Source organism: Nylanderia fulva, unplaced genomic scaffold (genome assembly GCF_048542155.1).
Source record: "Nylanderia fulva isolate GAGA-0341 unplaced genomic scaffold, ASM4854215v1 Scaffold16, whole genome shotgun sequence".
NCBI lineage: Eukaryota > Metazoa > Arthropoda > Insecta > Hymenoptera > Formicidae > Nylanderia > Nylanderia fulva.
The window spans coordinates 2,508,200-2,522,834 of record NW_028189835.1 but is presented as its reverse complement, the minus strand read 5'-3'; the positions used below and the strand labels follow the sequence as shown (position 1 = coordinate 2,522,834).

The 14,635-nt window shown below is 33.8% G+C and overlaps 1 protein-coding gene across 5 annotated transcripts in view; it reads left to right on the top strand.

Moving 5' to 3' along the window:
* The window catches only part of LOC114940428 (uncharacterized), a 26,499-nt gene extending 11,864 nt beyond the window's left edge, over nucleotides 1-14,635 (top strand). For all 5 annotated transcript variants that reach the window (XM_085480794.1, XM_085480791.1, XM_029315112.2 and 2 more), the window contains 4 exons: nucleotides 5,506-5,838; nucleotides 6,755-6,870; nucleotides 12,563-12,967; nucleotides 13,245-14,635. In XM_085480794.1, coding sequence (XP_085336920.1) covers nucleotides 6,856-6,870; nucleotides 12,563-12,967; nucleotides 13,245-13,511 — 687 coding nt within the window. In that variant the 5' untranslated portion in view covers nucleotides 5,506-5,838; nucleotides 6,755-6,855 and the 3' untranslated portion in view covers nucleotides 13,512-14,635. The remainder of the gene's footprint in view (nucleotides 1-5,505; nucleotides 5,839-6,754; nucleotides 6,871-12,562; nucleotides 12,968-13,244) is intronic.

Here is a 14,635-nt window from a genome sequence, read left to right as displayed (position 1 = left end):
CCGACTTCTGTTGTTCATCGACCTCCCGGGGACGCGCTTTGTTTCGCGGATTGTTCTTCTTCGTCGAAGAAGATGTCGAATGTAGCTAGAAAAAAAACGAAGAGAAAGACGCGACGAGGAAGAGACGAACAGCTGATTGTCGCCTCGCGACTCGCATACAAATCTTCGCGGGTAGAGATAAGTGGGCGCAACTCTCGCGTAATTATCGGATAATTCGTGCAACTGCATTCCAGCGATGTGATGCGACGCGATGCATTTCGCAATAGAGGATGCGATCGAACCTACGATCGAGCGAATGTCTCTTTCCTCCAACGACGTATTGTCAATCGCGAATTTAAGCGTTCTTAGAATGGCACGCTTTTTTTATATTGCCCGATAATTGCGCATATATGCAATTTTGCATCGACAATTGAAAGTAACATCGCGAAAATCTCTGACATTCCATTTTCTTTACATAGAATTTTTTTTGCGCACTTATTATCCACATAGAGAGAATATTCTCTTATAATTTACCCTGAAAATCATGATATCTATTACAATAAGATATAAAATACGTTCGATTAATTTTACTATGTACATATTAATATTTTTGTAGTAAATATTAATCAGAGAAACTCTTATAAAATTCTTCCAATACCTTACAATTACCATGATTTTCAGGGTAAATTCTATATATGAGAAAATTCTCTTTGTGCATACTTTGAACATTTCGCTTGAAAATAATTAATAATTATAGAGTTGATATTCTGATATCATGCTATTATCAAATAACCCAGACAGCAACATATTCACAATCGGGGCATAAGACATCTTATGCTATGATATTTAAGAAAATATCTTAAAGACGTCTTATGACCCGATTTTGGGAATGTTTCGATGTTGATGCTGTCTGGGAAGGATTTAGAATAACATCAAATATAATGAAATATTAATTAACGTCTCGCGACATCATTCCGGACCGTAAAAACGATACATTTCCCTCAGTTATTTCAACAATGAGCTACCCTATGATTGGGTAACCCGCAGGAATTTATTGCGCAATTTATTACGTACAATGCAAATCGAGGAATTCCCGATGCGCGTCTCCCTCTTGTCGCTATTTAATGAGCAATAAAAATTCGCTATTAAAGAACGCGCGTAATATGTTACGTTGAAACCGCCGGTTTAGGATATACTCTCTTTATCTCGTGGACACCTAAACCGCGATTTCTCTCTCTCTCTCTCTCTTGTCCGACAGGTGCATGGATGCTCGATTTAATTAATCGCGCCGCGTTCACGAAGAGGAGAAGGATCCGAGTAATCCTGCCCTGACCTGCTCTTGCTAGATGCGCGTTGAGAGATCCAGGAATGAACGAGGCAGGGCACGATGAGAATCTTCGAGCGATCCGGATCGTGCCTTTCTCCGACCGCTCGCTTCGCCACTTTAACGAACGCGGAGATGTAGATCTCATATATAAAAATAGAGCTCGAATGAAGCGCACTTTTTTGTGTTCTCTTCGTCACTGGCATATTGAAAAAAAATTTGTTAACTCGACGAAACCTTTCAACTAAATTATTATTTTGTTAATTGAACATATATTAGTATTTAAGTCAAATATACGTTTTGTTAAATTTAATATATATTATATTTAATTTAAATATTTTTATATATGTTCAATTAACAAATTAATATTTAGTTGAAAGGTTTAGTCACGTTAACAAATTTTTTTTTCAGTGCAGATTTTCAAGAGGGGTTTCGGCATTAAATCTCTTCTTTCCAAATTAAAAAATTAATCAGTTTCGCCGATTTCATAATTTATAGCCATTTATTGAAGAATGTTTTTATGGCCAATAAATATACTCGAAGATAATTACTTACTTGAGTATCCGGAACTGATAATTAATTACTGCAATAATGAATAAAAAATATTTAAAAAATTAATATATATAAAATAAAAAATTGAAAAAAGAACGAAAAAATATTAAAAACTAAGCATGATAATAAAATAATTTTGCCAAAACCTCTTCTCTCATTATCATTAGGATCCGCTAGTATTTTTCGCTGCATACGATTTTCCGCATTTCTCGTCACGGTCATTTTCTCAAAGAAGCTCGCCTTAAAGAGTATTATTTTCTTATTTGCATGCACGCATTTGCATTTTCCATTTTGCGTTGCTTGGAGGAAGAGGGAAGTGCGCGAAGGAGTACATCTTATTATTATCAAATTGAGATAGCATACATATTTACTCTTTAATAACAGATAATAACATGTTTGAACATATATTAATTTATAACCTGTTAGATGAGTGTCAAACGAGATTGCAAGTGGAAATCTTAATTTTCTATAAATATAAATGTGAAAAGAGAGGTTTATGTGTTTATAAATGTTTAACCGAATAAATCATCATCGAGGAAAGTAATGTAATACATAACAAGTTGGCATACTCTCATAGTAATCTTTAATAATAGAAAAGAAATATATCTTTATGTAATAATAGAAAAGAAATATTTAATATAAATATTAAAAATTATTGTATAGTAGATTTTTTCAAAAATGCTAACGATAAAATAATATTTTATAATATTTTAAAATATAATATATATAATATATAAAAAATATATTATACATATAAGACTTCTAGGAATTTTCTCAGACATTTTATTACATAATTGTATCATCCTTATATAAGCCATCACTTACTTCTTCGCGAAGGAAAATCTCATAAAGAGAACCGACTCGCATCTATCAAAGATACGTTTAAGTGTCGAATATTTCACGAGTGCTACAACACCCTATGTCTATATCGATACAAGTCACTTTAAGGTCAGTTAAAGTCTTAGCGCGAGGGAAAAGGCACGATGCAAAATGCAGAATAATTATATTGCACAAGTCTGAGCGTATTCAACGTAAATGTTCTCTTTATATCGCGTAAGTTTTGTGCGAAAATATTTATCGATACGTAATATCTATTAGAATGAAATTAGCATATAGTGCAAAAAAATGTGTGAAAAAGAAATCGACATGTTGGATAAACGTTCCATCTCGTTTTGTGCGAAAAAATATAATACAAATCAATTTCGCGTAGCATGGAAAAAATCTCGACAAAGTAACGATTATAATATCTCATTGATCCCTCCTTATTTCAATTTTAATAATTAGAATTATTGTAGAAATTACACGAGATGGTTTATTCAAAATTTCCTTAAACATCCTTATTGCATATACTATCAAATTTTTTTTCCGTCATACATTTATCGAATCTATTGATTGATTTAATTAAATTGAACATTTCTCAAGTTTCTAAGAATATTTTTAAGCGAGCAAATTTCTCCTCATTTTCTCTTTCGCATTAAAAACAAATTTAAAATGCGGATGCGCACTTCTTCAGATAAATATATTACGTTTGCATGTTCGCTAGAGAGAGAGATAAGACTTATCTTATTCAACGGATAGTTCAAGTAATTAATAAAACTTGAATGCATGTTTAAGGAAATTTCGCGGGAGGAAAGAGTGGAGGAGCAATAATCTCACGAATCAAGGAATAAAAATATTCCATGTAAGATTGACAAGAAACGGAAATGAAGAAATAAATAATAAGCGTGCTCGGATCATGATTTATCTGCGAACGAAGCAGCTGCAGATCGAATCGCACAACATTTCTCATGATTCATACGCGCATTTTCCATTTTTCATCGGCGAGTTATTGCCGGCCATAATCAATTAAAGAAAATCAAGGAAGAGAGTGTCTTCCTTATGATACGTTCGGTATCATCCCGAAGCTAATGGACTCACTTTCTCGCCAGAGATCGAGACATTCCACAAGAGTTATTTCAGATATATCATACATATCATATATATATGTATATATATATATATATATATATATATATATATATATATATATATATAATATATATGTAAAGACGCATATCGCGCGTTTGAAAATTATAGGTATTTAACAACATCAAATATGGATGAAGGTAAATATAGAAAATATCACGTTATTAAGGAAGGGAGATAGTATCGGTTATTATAATTGTGTGAAATTCGATAGAATCTTCAACTAACTGCAATTAGCGTTAACAAGTTAATTAACTTTTTCTTCGTCATGCTTACGTAATCAAATTATTGTGCGTCGAGCGATATCGAAATTTATCAAAGTACGAGGAAGCGATTTTACGGCGATTGAATATCATCATGCGAGCATCTCTATCTCTCTTTCTCTCTTTCGGTTCGTGTGTAAGAATTATATAGGGGTTAAACGTCATGGGAGAGGCATGAAAGATGGACTCGGCGAATTCGAAACCTGGCATTACACCATCGATTACGCGGACGGTCGTATTAGAAACTCGTAGATCAAATGCCGTTGTGCAGCATTCGAGTGTTGCATTGAGTGCCTTTGAGTCTCTTTCATCCACGTTCGCAGATAACTGGACGAAGATCGCCGCCATTCACTGGTACAGATCGTCTATGACGTTGAATCTCTTGGTTTAGCAACATCAAATGCTAAGTAATCGACGGGCATCAAACGAATCCTAAGGCATTCGTTAGAAAATTCCGATCGCGAAATCCGGGATCGGGAAATCGCACCGTATTATCAATCAAATTCTTGTATTTCGATAAGGAACACTTATTTTTCTCTTCACTGAAAAGAACAATTTTTATTAACTTCATTAAACTGTTCAACTAAATTATTTTGTTAATTGAACGTATGTATATTAGTATTTAAGACAAATATATATACATTTTGTTGGATTTAATATGTTACGTTTAATTTAAATATTTTTATATGTTTGATTTTAGTTGAAAGGTTTAGTCAAGTTAACAAATTTTTTTTCAGTGTTCGCAATGATCTTCATATTTCAATGACAATAATTATAAGATTGATGTAAGATACATTTTTTTACATACAGCGTATCAAAATTTTAATTTGCCGAAATTGAAATCGTTATGATTTCAATAACCAATCAAAGGTTTATTCATTTAAATAATTATAATTGAATCATAATGCGATTTTTTAATACGACAAAATAGAGTAATAATTATACAAATCTAATTCAAAGTACACAGAATTGTCCCTTTGAATTTATCCCGAAAATCATATAGTAATCGTGGGACAATATATGGTATTGAGGGAATTTTATTAGAGTTTCTCTGATTAATATTTGCCACAATAAGATATAAAATATGTTCGATTAATTTTATGTACATATTAATATTTTTTATTGTGGCAAATATTAATCAGAGACACTTTTCTAAAAAATTCTTCCAATACCATATTGTCACGATTGCCATGATTTTCAGGATAAATTCTCTCCATATAGTACAAAGTTAATTAAGAAATAATAATTAAAAAACCGTGACACTTGCTAAGCCTGCATTCTAACTAATCTATACTCAAATAAATTTCATCAAATGACTTTTTGACACTTTGACTTTTGCGTGTCTTCAAACAGACCGGGAAACGATTAACGAAACACCTCGCGTGTATGAGAAAATCATAAAATTTTCTTCTCTTTTTCCAGAAATATAATACAAACCCTCGCTTCGACCCTTGGCGACCTAACGCAAGAGAAAGATAGAGAGAAGGAGAGACGAAGATCTCTGGATAGGCAAGATAAGACGAGAGAAGACAAGGCAAGCCAAGGCATAGCAAGGGAGTCCGGCCCCTCCGAGTGGGGCCCCTCTACTCGCCCCCTACACTGGGGGCCCAACACCGTTCAAGAATCATCTTATTAGAGACCCATGCTATATAAACCCAACGTGCCGGCATGCCGAGCAGTTACATACCGACTTTATTCACAGTCGTGCGGAGAGTGTAACAACAACAACAACAATAACGACGAATTGCATATCCTGTTCGTATATACTTACGCACGTGCGCTAATTAATAATCTTGTCTGTGAATATCCCGCGGGAGAAACTACCCCCCTCGATTGTTTATAGATCCCCGGTGATATAATTTAATTTTTGATGGTGCATCGTCACCTCGACATCCTCCTTTTATCGAGAATTTTTTTTACTTTTTGATCAGTGTACCACTTTTTGTGTAAAACAATAGAATTAAGACTGCTGAATATAATCAGATTGAGAAAAAAGCGGTAAGAGGAATCAAGCGCAATAAGTAGAACGTATATATTTTATTATTTCAAAAATGTTTTATTATACAAAATTATTATAAATTCAAAACGATTCCGTCCCATTCTTGCCATCTTCAGCACAATTGAAAAATTAATTTTCAACATTATAGAAATAAATAAAATCGCAACGTCAAACGGGTAAAAAATTACAATAATTATAAAATGTATAAAACTCAAATATATATATATATATATATGCGTTCTACTTGTCACACTTGGCTCTTATCGCCATTTATTTCTCGATTTGATTACATTCTTTTGACTATTTTTTTTTAAATTTATACGCGCGTTGAAAAACGATGCCGATATAAATAATATTGAATTTATATTTATCACGATATCTAGCGATATGAAAGTTTTTAAATAATTTATTGTTGAATAGTTTCGAACTCATCGGGATATACATATAGACGTACGTTCTTGAAAAGACAAGATAATATACTGTAAATGTGAAAATAATCACCGTTCCCGCACGCGGTATATGCCCTTTTCCATCGCGCGATCGCGCATTTATTTTCACTTCACGCTCGTAAAACGTCTCTCATTGGCTATACATCTCCTTTTGCGTAGCAAAACGATCGCCGTCGTCCATATTTCACATCCGAGTAGTGTTAACTTGAAAACTTTTTCGCAGTGCGCGTTCACTCTCCTCCACGAGCAAAGGGTTGTTTCGCCCCTAACGCGAGTTAACGTGGTTCCAGCACGTCGACCTCCATCACTTATTGTGGCCGCAAGATGTATTATTTGCAGGTATGTGTGTGTGTGTGTGTGTGTGTATGTGTGCGCGCGATAAAAATTAAATAATTAAATCTCTATTTTTTGTACATATTTTTACATCATTTTTCGTGATTAAAGATGCGCGAAATCGAGCCTCATATTTTGTGACGAATCCAGTTATTCAGTAGGTGTAAGACGTTGTTGCGTCAGGACTCGTTTCCGCCCACCGTATTTGCAATTAAGTAATAATAGAAATACCAGTCGTAGTTTGAAAAATCGCGCGCAAGTAGAAATTTTGCAAGTAACTCTCGTGATGAAAGAGAAACGTCGGGATATCAATCCGCGATATAATCGAGATATGAATTATTGAAAGATCTTTGTATACGCGAAGACCTCTGCTTGCTTGATTGTTTATAGCCTTTTTCTCTCCATCCATTACAATTACAGGCGGCGGTTTATGATAATTTACCGCTGATAAAAAATCAAAATGGAAATTTACCGCGATAAAAATGACAGACGTGGTTGAAATAGAAACAAACAGTCCCTTACTCGAGTCGTAATTGACAAGTCCATTAATTCACATATTTAAAGACATTATTTATTTTTTTTTAGATTCTTTTTATTCTCCGATTATCAACATATCGTCGTTTATCGATTGACTTTGAACTTGGATATCGATAAAAATATGAAATATATTTAAACACTCGTATGCGAGATTCGAAGGAACCTGTATCTTGTGTTATGTCTGGTGAGCCGAGATTACTCTTCCTCTTTGGACCTGGTCGACCTTTATGTCGTAAACCTTCGTTATGACTCAATCCCCCCCGAAGAAAGGCGTATTTGATAAAATGCCTTTTGTTATAAATCACTTATGGCTGTCGCTCGCTTAATCCATCCCGCATGATTAATCTCTCATTCCGCGAGAAATCGATGATCGATTGTAAAATACGCACCGTTTGAAGATGCCGAGATTAACTAGCTGCCACAGTAGTGCGCGAATCATCATCATTTCGCAACTCTTGAAGAGTCGCGAGTTGATGATTCGACGAGTTTGACGAATAAATTTTGCTCGTAAGAAAAGGGGGATTCTCTGGTTCCCCTTTGGAATCAATAGAAAAATTAAGCACATGCTCTTTTTTTGAGTAAACACTGTAATTTATATTTGCATATTTAATATTTAAAAAATGAAAACAAAAAATTAAGTTTTATAAAATTAAGAAAAAAATCATGCTCCTCTCTGGAAAAAAAATCCAATGAGTTCAACGAATAAATTTCGTTTGTGAAAAAGGAGGATCCTCTTGCCTCCCTTGGAATCAATAAAAAAATTAAGCATTTGCTTTCCTTTTAAACAAACACTGGAATTTATTTGCAAATTCATTATAAAAAAATAAAACATCAAATTTTAAAAAATTAAGAAAACATGCACCCACCTCTGGAAACAATTCTTTGGACGCTCATAAATAAGGGAACCCCTTTTCAAGAGAATAGGTACCTCCTTACCTGTTCTCCAGAGAATATTGCGAGTTCTTCCCACGCATTGTACCGTGTCGGGATAGAATGCGAGTGGCAAAAGAGTTTTTTTTCCTCCTTATCGAGTAAATGTAAGAGACTCTCCGACTCCTGAAAGGAGAGAGGATTGTAAGAAGTCGGGATCTAAAAAGCGGATCAAAGATTAGCGATCCGACTGTCATTGTGTTAGGGGAGCTTCTTCTCTCATTATACCTCGTGTCTTATTAAATATGAAAAGAAAAGCGATTACAACAATGGGCCGGGTGATATCATCATGCACGAGGCATAATATAAACGTCAGATTCGCGCCCACGCGACGACGACGTTGTGTTGCATCGCGGATTCAACGGAATGATTTAAAGTCATCTCTGAGAGATGACACTCGTCGTCGCGCATTAATGAATAACCGAGGAGCTTGCAATCGCATTTCTATCTAATCCGTGTGTTTTCGATCACTGAAATCATGGACGTCAGTGCAAGAGGGGGCATTTAACCCCCTAAAATTAAGCTTATTTGTTCTCTTTTTTAATAAATACTGAAATTTATTTGCACATTTCATATCAAAAAAATAAAAATAAAAAATTAAGAAAAAAATCATGTCCCTTTCTGGAAAAAATTCTGCGGACGCTCATGGATGCATATTTAATGTTAAAAAAATTGAAAATAATTTTAAAGAATTAAGAAAGTGAAAAATAAGAAACGAAAAAATTGTAATCATGACCTTTTGGAAAAAATCCATGACTGAAATGAAGTCGCGCAGCCTCTTTTCTCTCGTATCTGTCCTCTTGTATTTATATTTAATGCATAAACACACACATATATACCCTTCTCTCTCTTTCTCGCGATGCATTCTCGAAGTACAGGGTTAAGAGCATAATACAAAGGTCTTTACTGTCGCAATAGAGCACAGATCGCTATTTCTCTTCGAGGAAGAGAGAGAGAGAAGGAAAGAGAACATCGTTGTAATGTAACATTTATTGATTCGGTTTGCTCCTCTTTCACGTTGATTTTCTCAGTTCTCTCATCGAGAGAAAGAGAAAACTAATAATTGCATCGACGAATCACGCGTGTCAAACACGGGTTATTACTTAAGAAAAAAAAGATAAGAGTCCCAGCGGCGCTTATCGTATGCGAAATCGCGGTGAACATATGTTTAGTTTCTTGAAAACACATATATACAGGCAAACATCCCTTCACACGCATATTCGTACGTTTTCCTACCATTTTATCTTAAAATTTTTTAATCTTTCTCGCTAATGTGCGTAAATAATTAATGGAAATTTATACCCGAAAGAGAAAAAGAGAAATAACAATAAAAAATTACTATAACATTTAGAATTAGCATTACATATTTTAAAGGGATATTGTAATTTGTAATAAATTTGTAATTTATATATATATAATTTCTCGAGTGCAATTAAATGGTTGATTGATATCGTTAATCAGTTGCATAAAGAAATGCAAATCAATTAATAGTTATTTCAGAAAAATATATTATCTTATCATTAGTACCTGTGCTTGTACTTTATAATTTATCTTGACTCGCGGCAAACAGTTACACGTTATTATAATTACCGCATAATCAGTCGTAAAAGATTTTCTAATAAATCTTTCGAATAGCATTTATATTGATGATTATTTCTCTCTTACATATGATTAATGTAAAATTCAAGTACATAACGTCATTCATAAAATCTGATCAATGTTCAATAATGAAATTTGACACACAATCTAAATCTAAAATTAATTTAAATGCAAACATTTCTCGCAATCGGTTTTTTTTTTTCTATTATATGACAAATTTAAAAAGCCGAATGTGAATTATGTGACATAAATGTAAAAAAAATACACTTTTAAATATAAAATTATAATCTTCATATTAATAATAGTTGTTGATTTTATCACGCGTAGTAAAAAATTATTCCAGAAAAAATGATATTTAGTTTGTAATCTCAATTTCCGATTTTGTAATTTATTATATAAACTAACAAGTAATTAATAATATTATAAGACGAGAAGACATCGAAGCCGATAGATAAGAATTATTTTATTCGACACATGTTTCATCACAGACTTTAATGATTTCCATCAATCTCGTCAAGAGTCAACAATCGCGAGATATGTTGCATTAATGACAAAAAATATTCTCTGGACGTCTTGACGTCGTATTAAATATGAAGCCCTCGACGGTAACAGAAGACGCGTTTTTGATTTATTAAAATTACACGCTCATAATACGACACGGTTCGCAATTTTGTAACTGATAAGTTTACTCGCGATACAAATGTCACCCACGATTGCGCGGTGATAATTCAACACCGGATCTCTCTTTCTCTCTCGCTGAAAGTCGAGGAGCGTCCATTTGCGCGGAGATAAAATATGCCAGGGTAATAATTCGAACAAAAGATATTCTCCACTGTATTAAAGACATAACACAAGTTGCGATGGAATCGAGGCTCGACGGAAACTCGCGTATCCGGTCATTAACCCATCGTGTAAACCTAGTATTTTTCGACCTATTTCTGTAATATTTGTATATATGCAAAAATTTAGACATTTTTTACAATAGACAGAAAGTAAGAATAAAAATATATATAATATTTTGCTTGATTTGAGTTTGCTTAAAATACTCTTTACTTAAAAAATAAATATTTATATTTTTGTAATAAAACATTAAATATTAAGAAATGAGAAGCTGAAGAATAACGCAAGGTCAAAACATGTATGCATGTGATGCATAATTAAAATTGCAAAGAAATGAAATCCATATATGTCAATACGCGTCTAAAGCTAGCAACGCTAAACTGTCATCAGGGGTTTGCGACATCACATATTACGTACGTTCTCGTTATACAGCTGGACCTGGACGATTTCTCGAAATGTCGACTGCTGACATATGTTCCGGTTATTTAAAAAACGCGTCTTCATCTTGCGCATTCATATTGCAAATGACGCGATAAACTTGCGTCGAGCGTCGCGAAATAAGTAATAGCTACATGCTTGTATCTCAAATGTGTATTATCACGTTTGAAAGCGTAACGCATTCTATTTCGTATCACAATATGAAATTTGTGATTTCAGAAAACGTCTGTGAGTTAAGCTCTTCTATTGAAGAATTTCAACATCGATATAAATACACGATAATTAATAAGTAATAAATATGTTGGAAACAAAGATAGATCGACAAGAAAGAAGATTTATTCTGCGAAATTATAAATTCCTAATCTCTGAAATCTCGGAGAATTCACACGACTTTCTCTCACATGTATGGTACAACTAAGTAAGTGCCATTCCAAGTCCTTCAAATTAATAAAAGATCACATATTATAAATACAGGTGTTTCTGTCCCTCACTCTTTAATAACCGGAATGAAAAATGTGTTATCCATTTATTTACGATTGGAAAACTCATAGTATGGTATAAAGCCAATAATGCCGTAACATTTAATTTAAAACACAATCTCGGATTCTTCTTCTTTCTTATCGCAAACTATTTTTCATCGATACATAGAATTTTCTCTTAGAATTTATCCTGAAAATCATGATAATCGTAGAACGATATAGTATTGGAAGAATTTTATAAGTTTCTCTGATTAAAATATTTATCACAATAAAAAATATTAAAATGTGCCATAATAAGATATAAAATATGTTCGATTATTATGTACATTTTAATATTTTTTATTGTGGTAAATATTAATCAGAGAAATTCTAAAATTAATTAATTATAAAATTCTTCCCATACCATATTATCCCACAATTACCCTGATTTTCAGGATAAATTCTAAGAAAAAATTCTCTCTGTGTATATCTCCATTGAAAGCTTCTCTAGTCTAATTAATTCAATTTTAACTCTTCTGTCAATTCATAATTTTTCATCAATGTATGGATATCCGAGCACCAACAATTTTCGATACATTACATTTTTTCATAGCTAACTTTTTTATAGCATCTGCTAAGCATAAAATATTCTTTCTCGTTATACTTTAAAAGGTTTCCAAATATAAAGATCCTTGTACTTTGAGAAAAGTTCCTACACATTTTTAACATTTGAAGTTGCTTTGGGTACCTGGGTACCACTGGTTCATTGACAGAAGGGTTCAGGATTTAAACAAATTATTTGGTTTCTAAAATGAGACTCGAGAAAGTCTATGCCATGACGTGATTGATTTCACCCTCGAAGAGTGTATTTTCTCAGCAAAGTTTCTCTTGCGCAGCTGGCCGTGCTCTTCGTGACGGTGGCGAATGTTATTGGTGACCTACCACCGGGCACGCGACGCAACACATATCTGCCGCCAGAGCCGACGAAGGGTGGTTACTCGTACAGCAAGCCACCGGTGCAATTCCCGAAGCCCACACCGAGCTTCCCCGGGCCAAGACCGACGCCCACTGTTCCCAGACCGACGCCGACCTACCTCGAGCCTAGACCGACGTCGACCTATGGTGTACCTGGGCCGACGCCGACCTACGGCGTACCTGGACCCAGGCCGACGTCGACCTACGGTGTGCCCAGACCGACGTCGACTTATGGTGTACCTGGACCCAGGCCGACTCCCACATCTGGTTACCCGAGTTATACCGGCGCACCGAGCGGTCCTAGCGGGAATGCTATCGAGCCTGGTGTAAGTAGACGTGAAGTGAACACTTGGTATCTTCCTTCTGGTGAAATGATTGAATATTTGATGAATATAATTAGTCGTCTGAAGAAAATCTGAAGAATGAATTTTTATAGTTTTATATTAATATTAATATTCATTTTATATATTTATATATGCATATAATGAGCCTGTTTTATATTTGCATTTCTGTAATTGAGATTAAAAAAATCATCTACATATAATAGTACTAGATTAATATTACGATTATATTCTGGGTGTTTAACTGTATATCTTGTTGTAGCACGACCATCATCATCACGAACCCGGAATGCCATTCGACTTCAATTACGCCGTGAAGGAGGACGCTTTCGGCAACGATTATTCCCACAATGCTATTAGCGACGGCGATATTGTTCGTGGCGAATATAGGGTGCAACTTCCGGATGGCAGGACGCAAATCGTGCGATACACCGCCGACTGGCAGCACGGTTTCAGCGCACAGGTGTCTTACGACGGGAACCCTCGATATGACATACCTCGACCGGGCGGAGACTTTCGAGGCTACTAAGCTTTAGCGTCGAGTCTAGGGTTGTTCAATTTCCATCAAAAGAAACAAAATACAGCACACAACGAATCGTTATATTGCATGTAACGACATTTTAAAAAAATCCATTAGAAGTAACAAAAAAAGGATGTATTGTGAAAGAAAAATGATAGCTTACATAGAGGACAAGTGCTCGTTGTATATCTCTTATGACGATATCGATAACGGCATGCAGAGTGTTTCAAAATTGGCGAAAAGTTTACACGTAGCGTTGTTTCTTACGAAATAGAATCAATTAGAATCAATTCTTATCTTAGGGAAAATATGTCCAAGTAAGAAACTATTATCTTCCACAATTCTCCAAACTTTATCATTCGTTATATCTAAATACTCAATCAAAAAACAAAAATTAAAATTCTGTCAAAGTTTACCTTCAATCAAATAATAATCAAAATATTTGCATTATTTGCATTTCTGAATCTTAGTCACGTGCATGCGCGCGAAAAGTTTTTAATATTTTTATAATACTTTATAATCAAAAATTATTGATGTTATTTTATTATTGTAGATTTATTTTTAATATAAACTTTGCAAAAAAAGAGCATTATTCTCTCCGCCAATTTTGGGACAAACTGTACATCAGCATGAGCCAACTCTTCTCTCTTTTTTTTCTTTGTAAACTTTTAAATAGATGACAAAAAAGTGTAATTATCTGCATTATTTAATCTGTGCTATATAAGCATTACATTCTTATTTTAATTACAGCTGCTTACAGATTTAGATAGTTTACGAATCATGAGAGATTGGATCATGCTGATCTACAATAAACTTTTTATATTGTACAATAAAATTAATTTGTTTAGCACTGCTTTGTGATAAAAATTACAGAAGATGAAAGAAAATCGAAAACATAAAAAAATAGATCTATAATACTCATCGTTTACGCTATTCTGCCTTGCTCTGCACACTGAAACTTCTCGTTTTGTTTTCAATATTTGAAATCTTGAAATAAAGATTTTCTAAGCAATGTTAGTATAGACAGTTATTATAGATTAATATTATATATATAAAATTAATTTCAGATTGAATTATGTAATTAGGCCATATACTCAAAAAAAACTTGATATTATAATAAAATTTGAAAATAA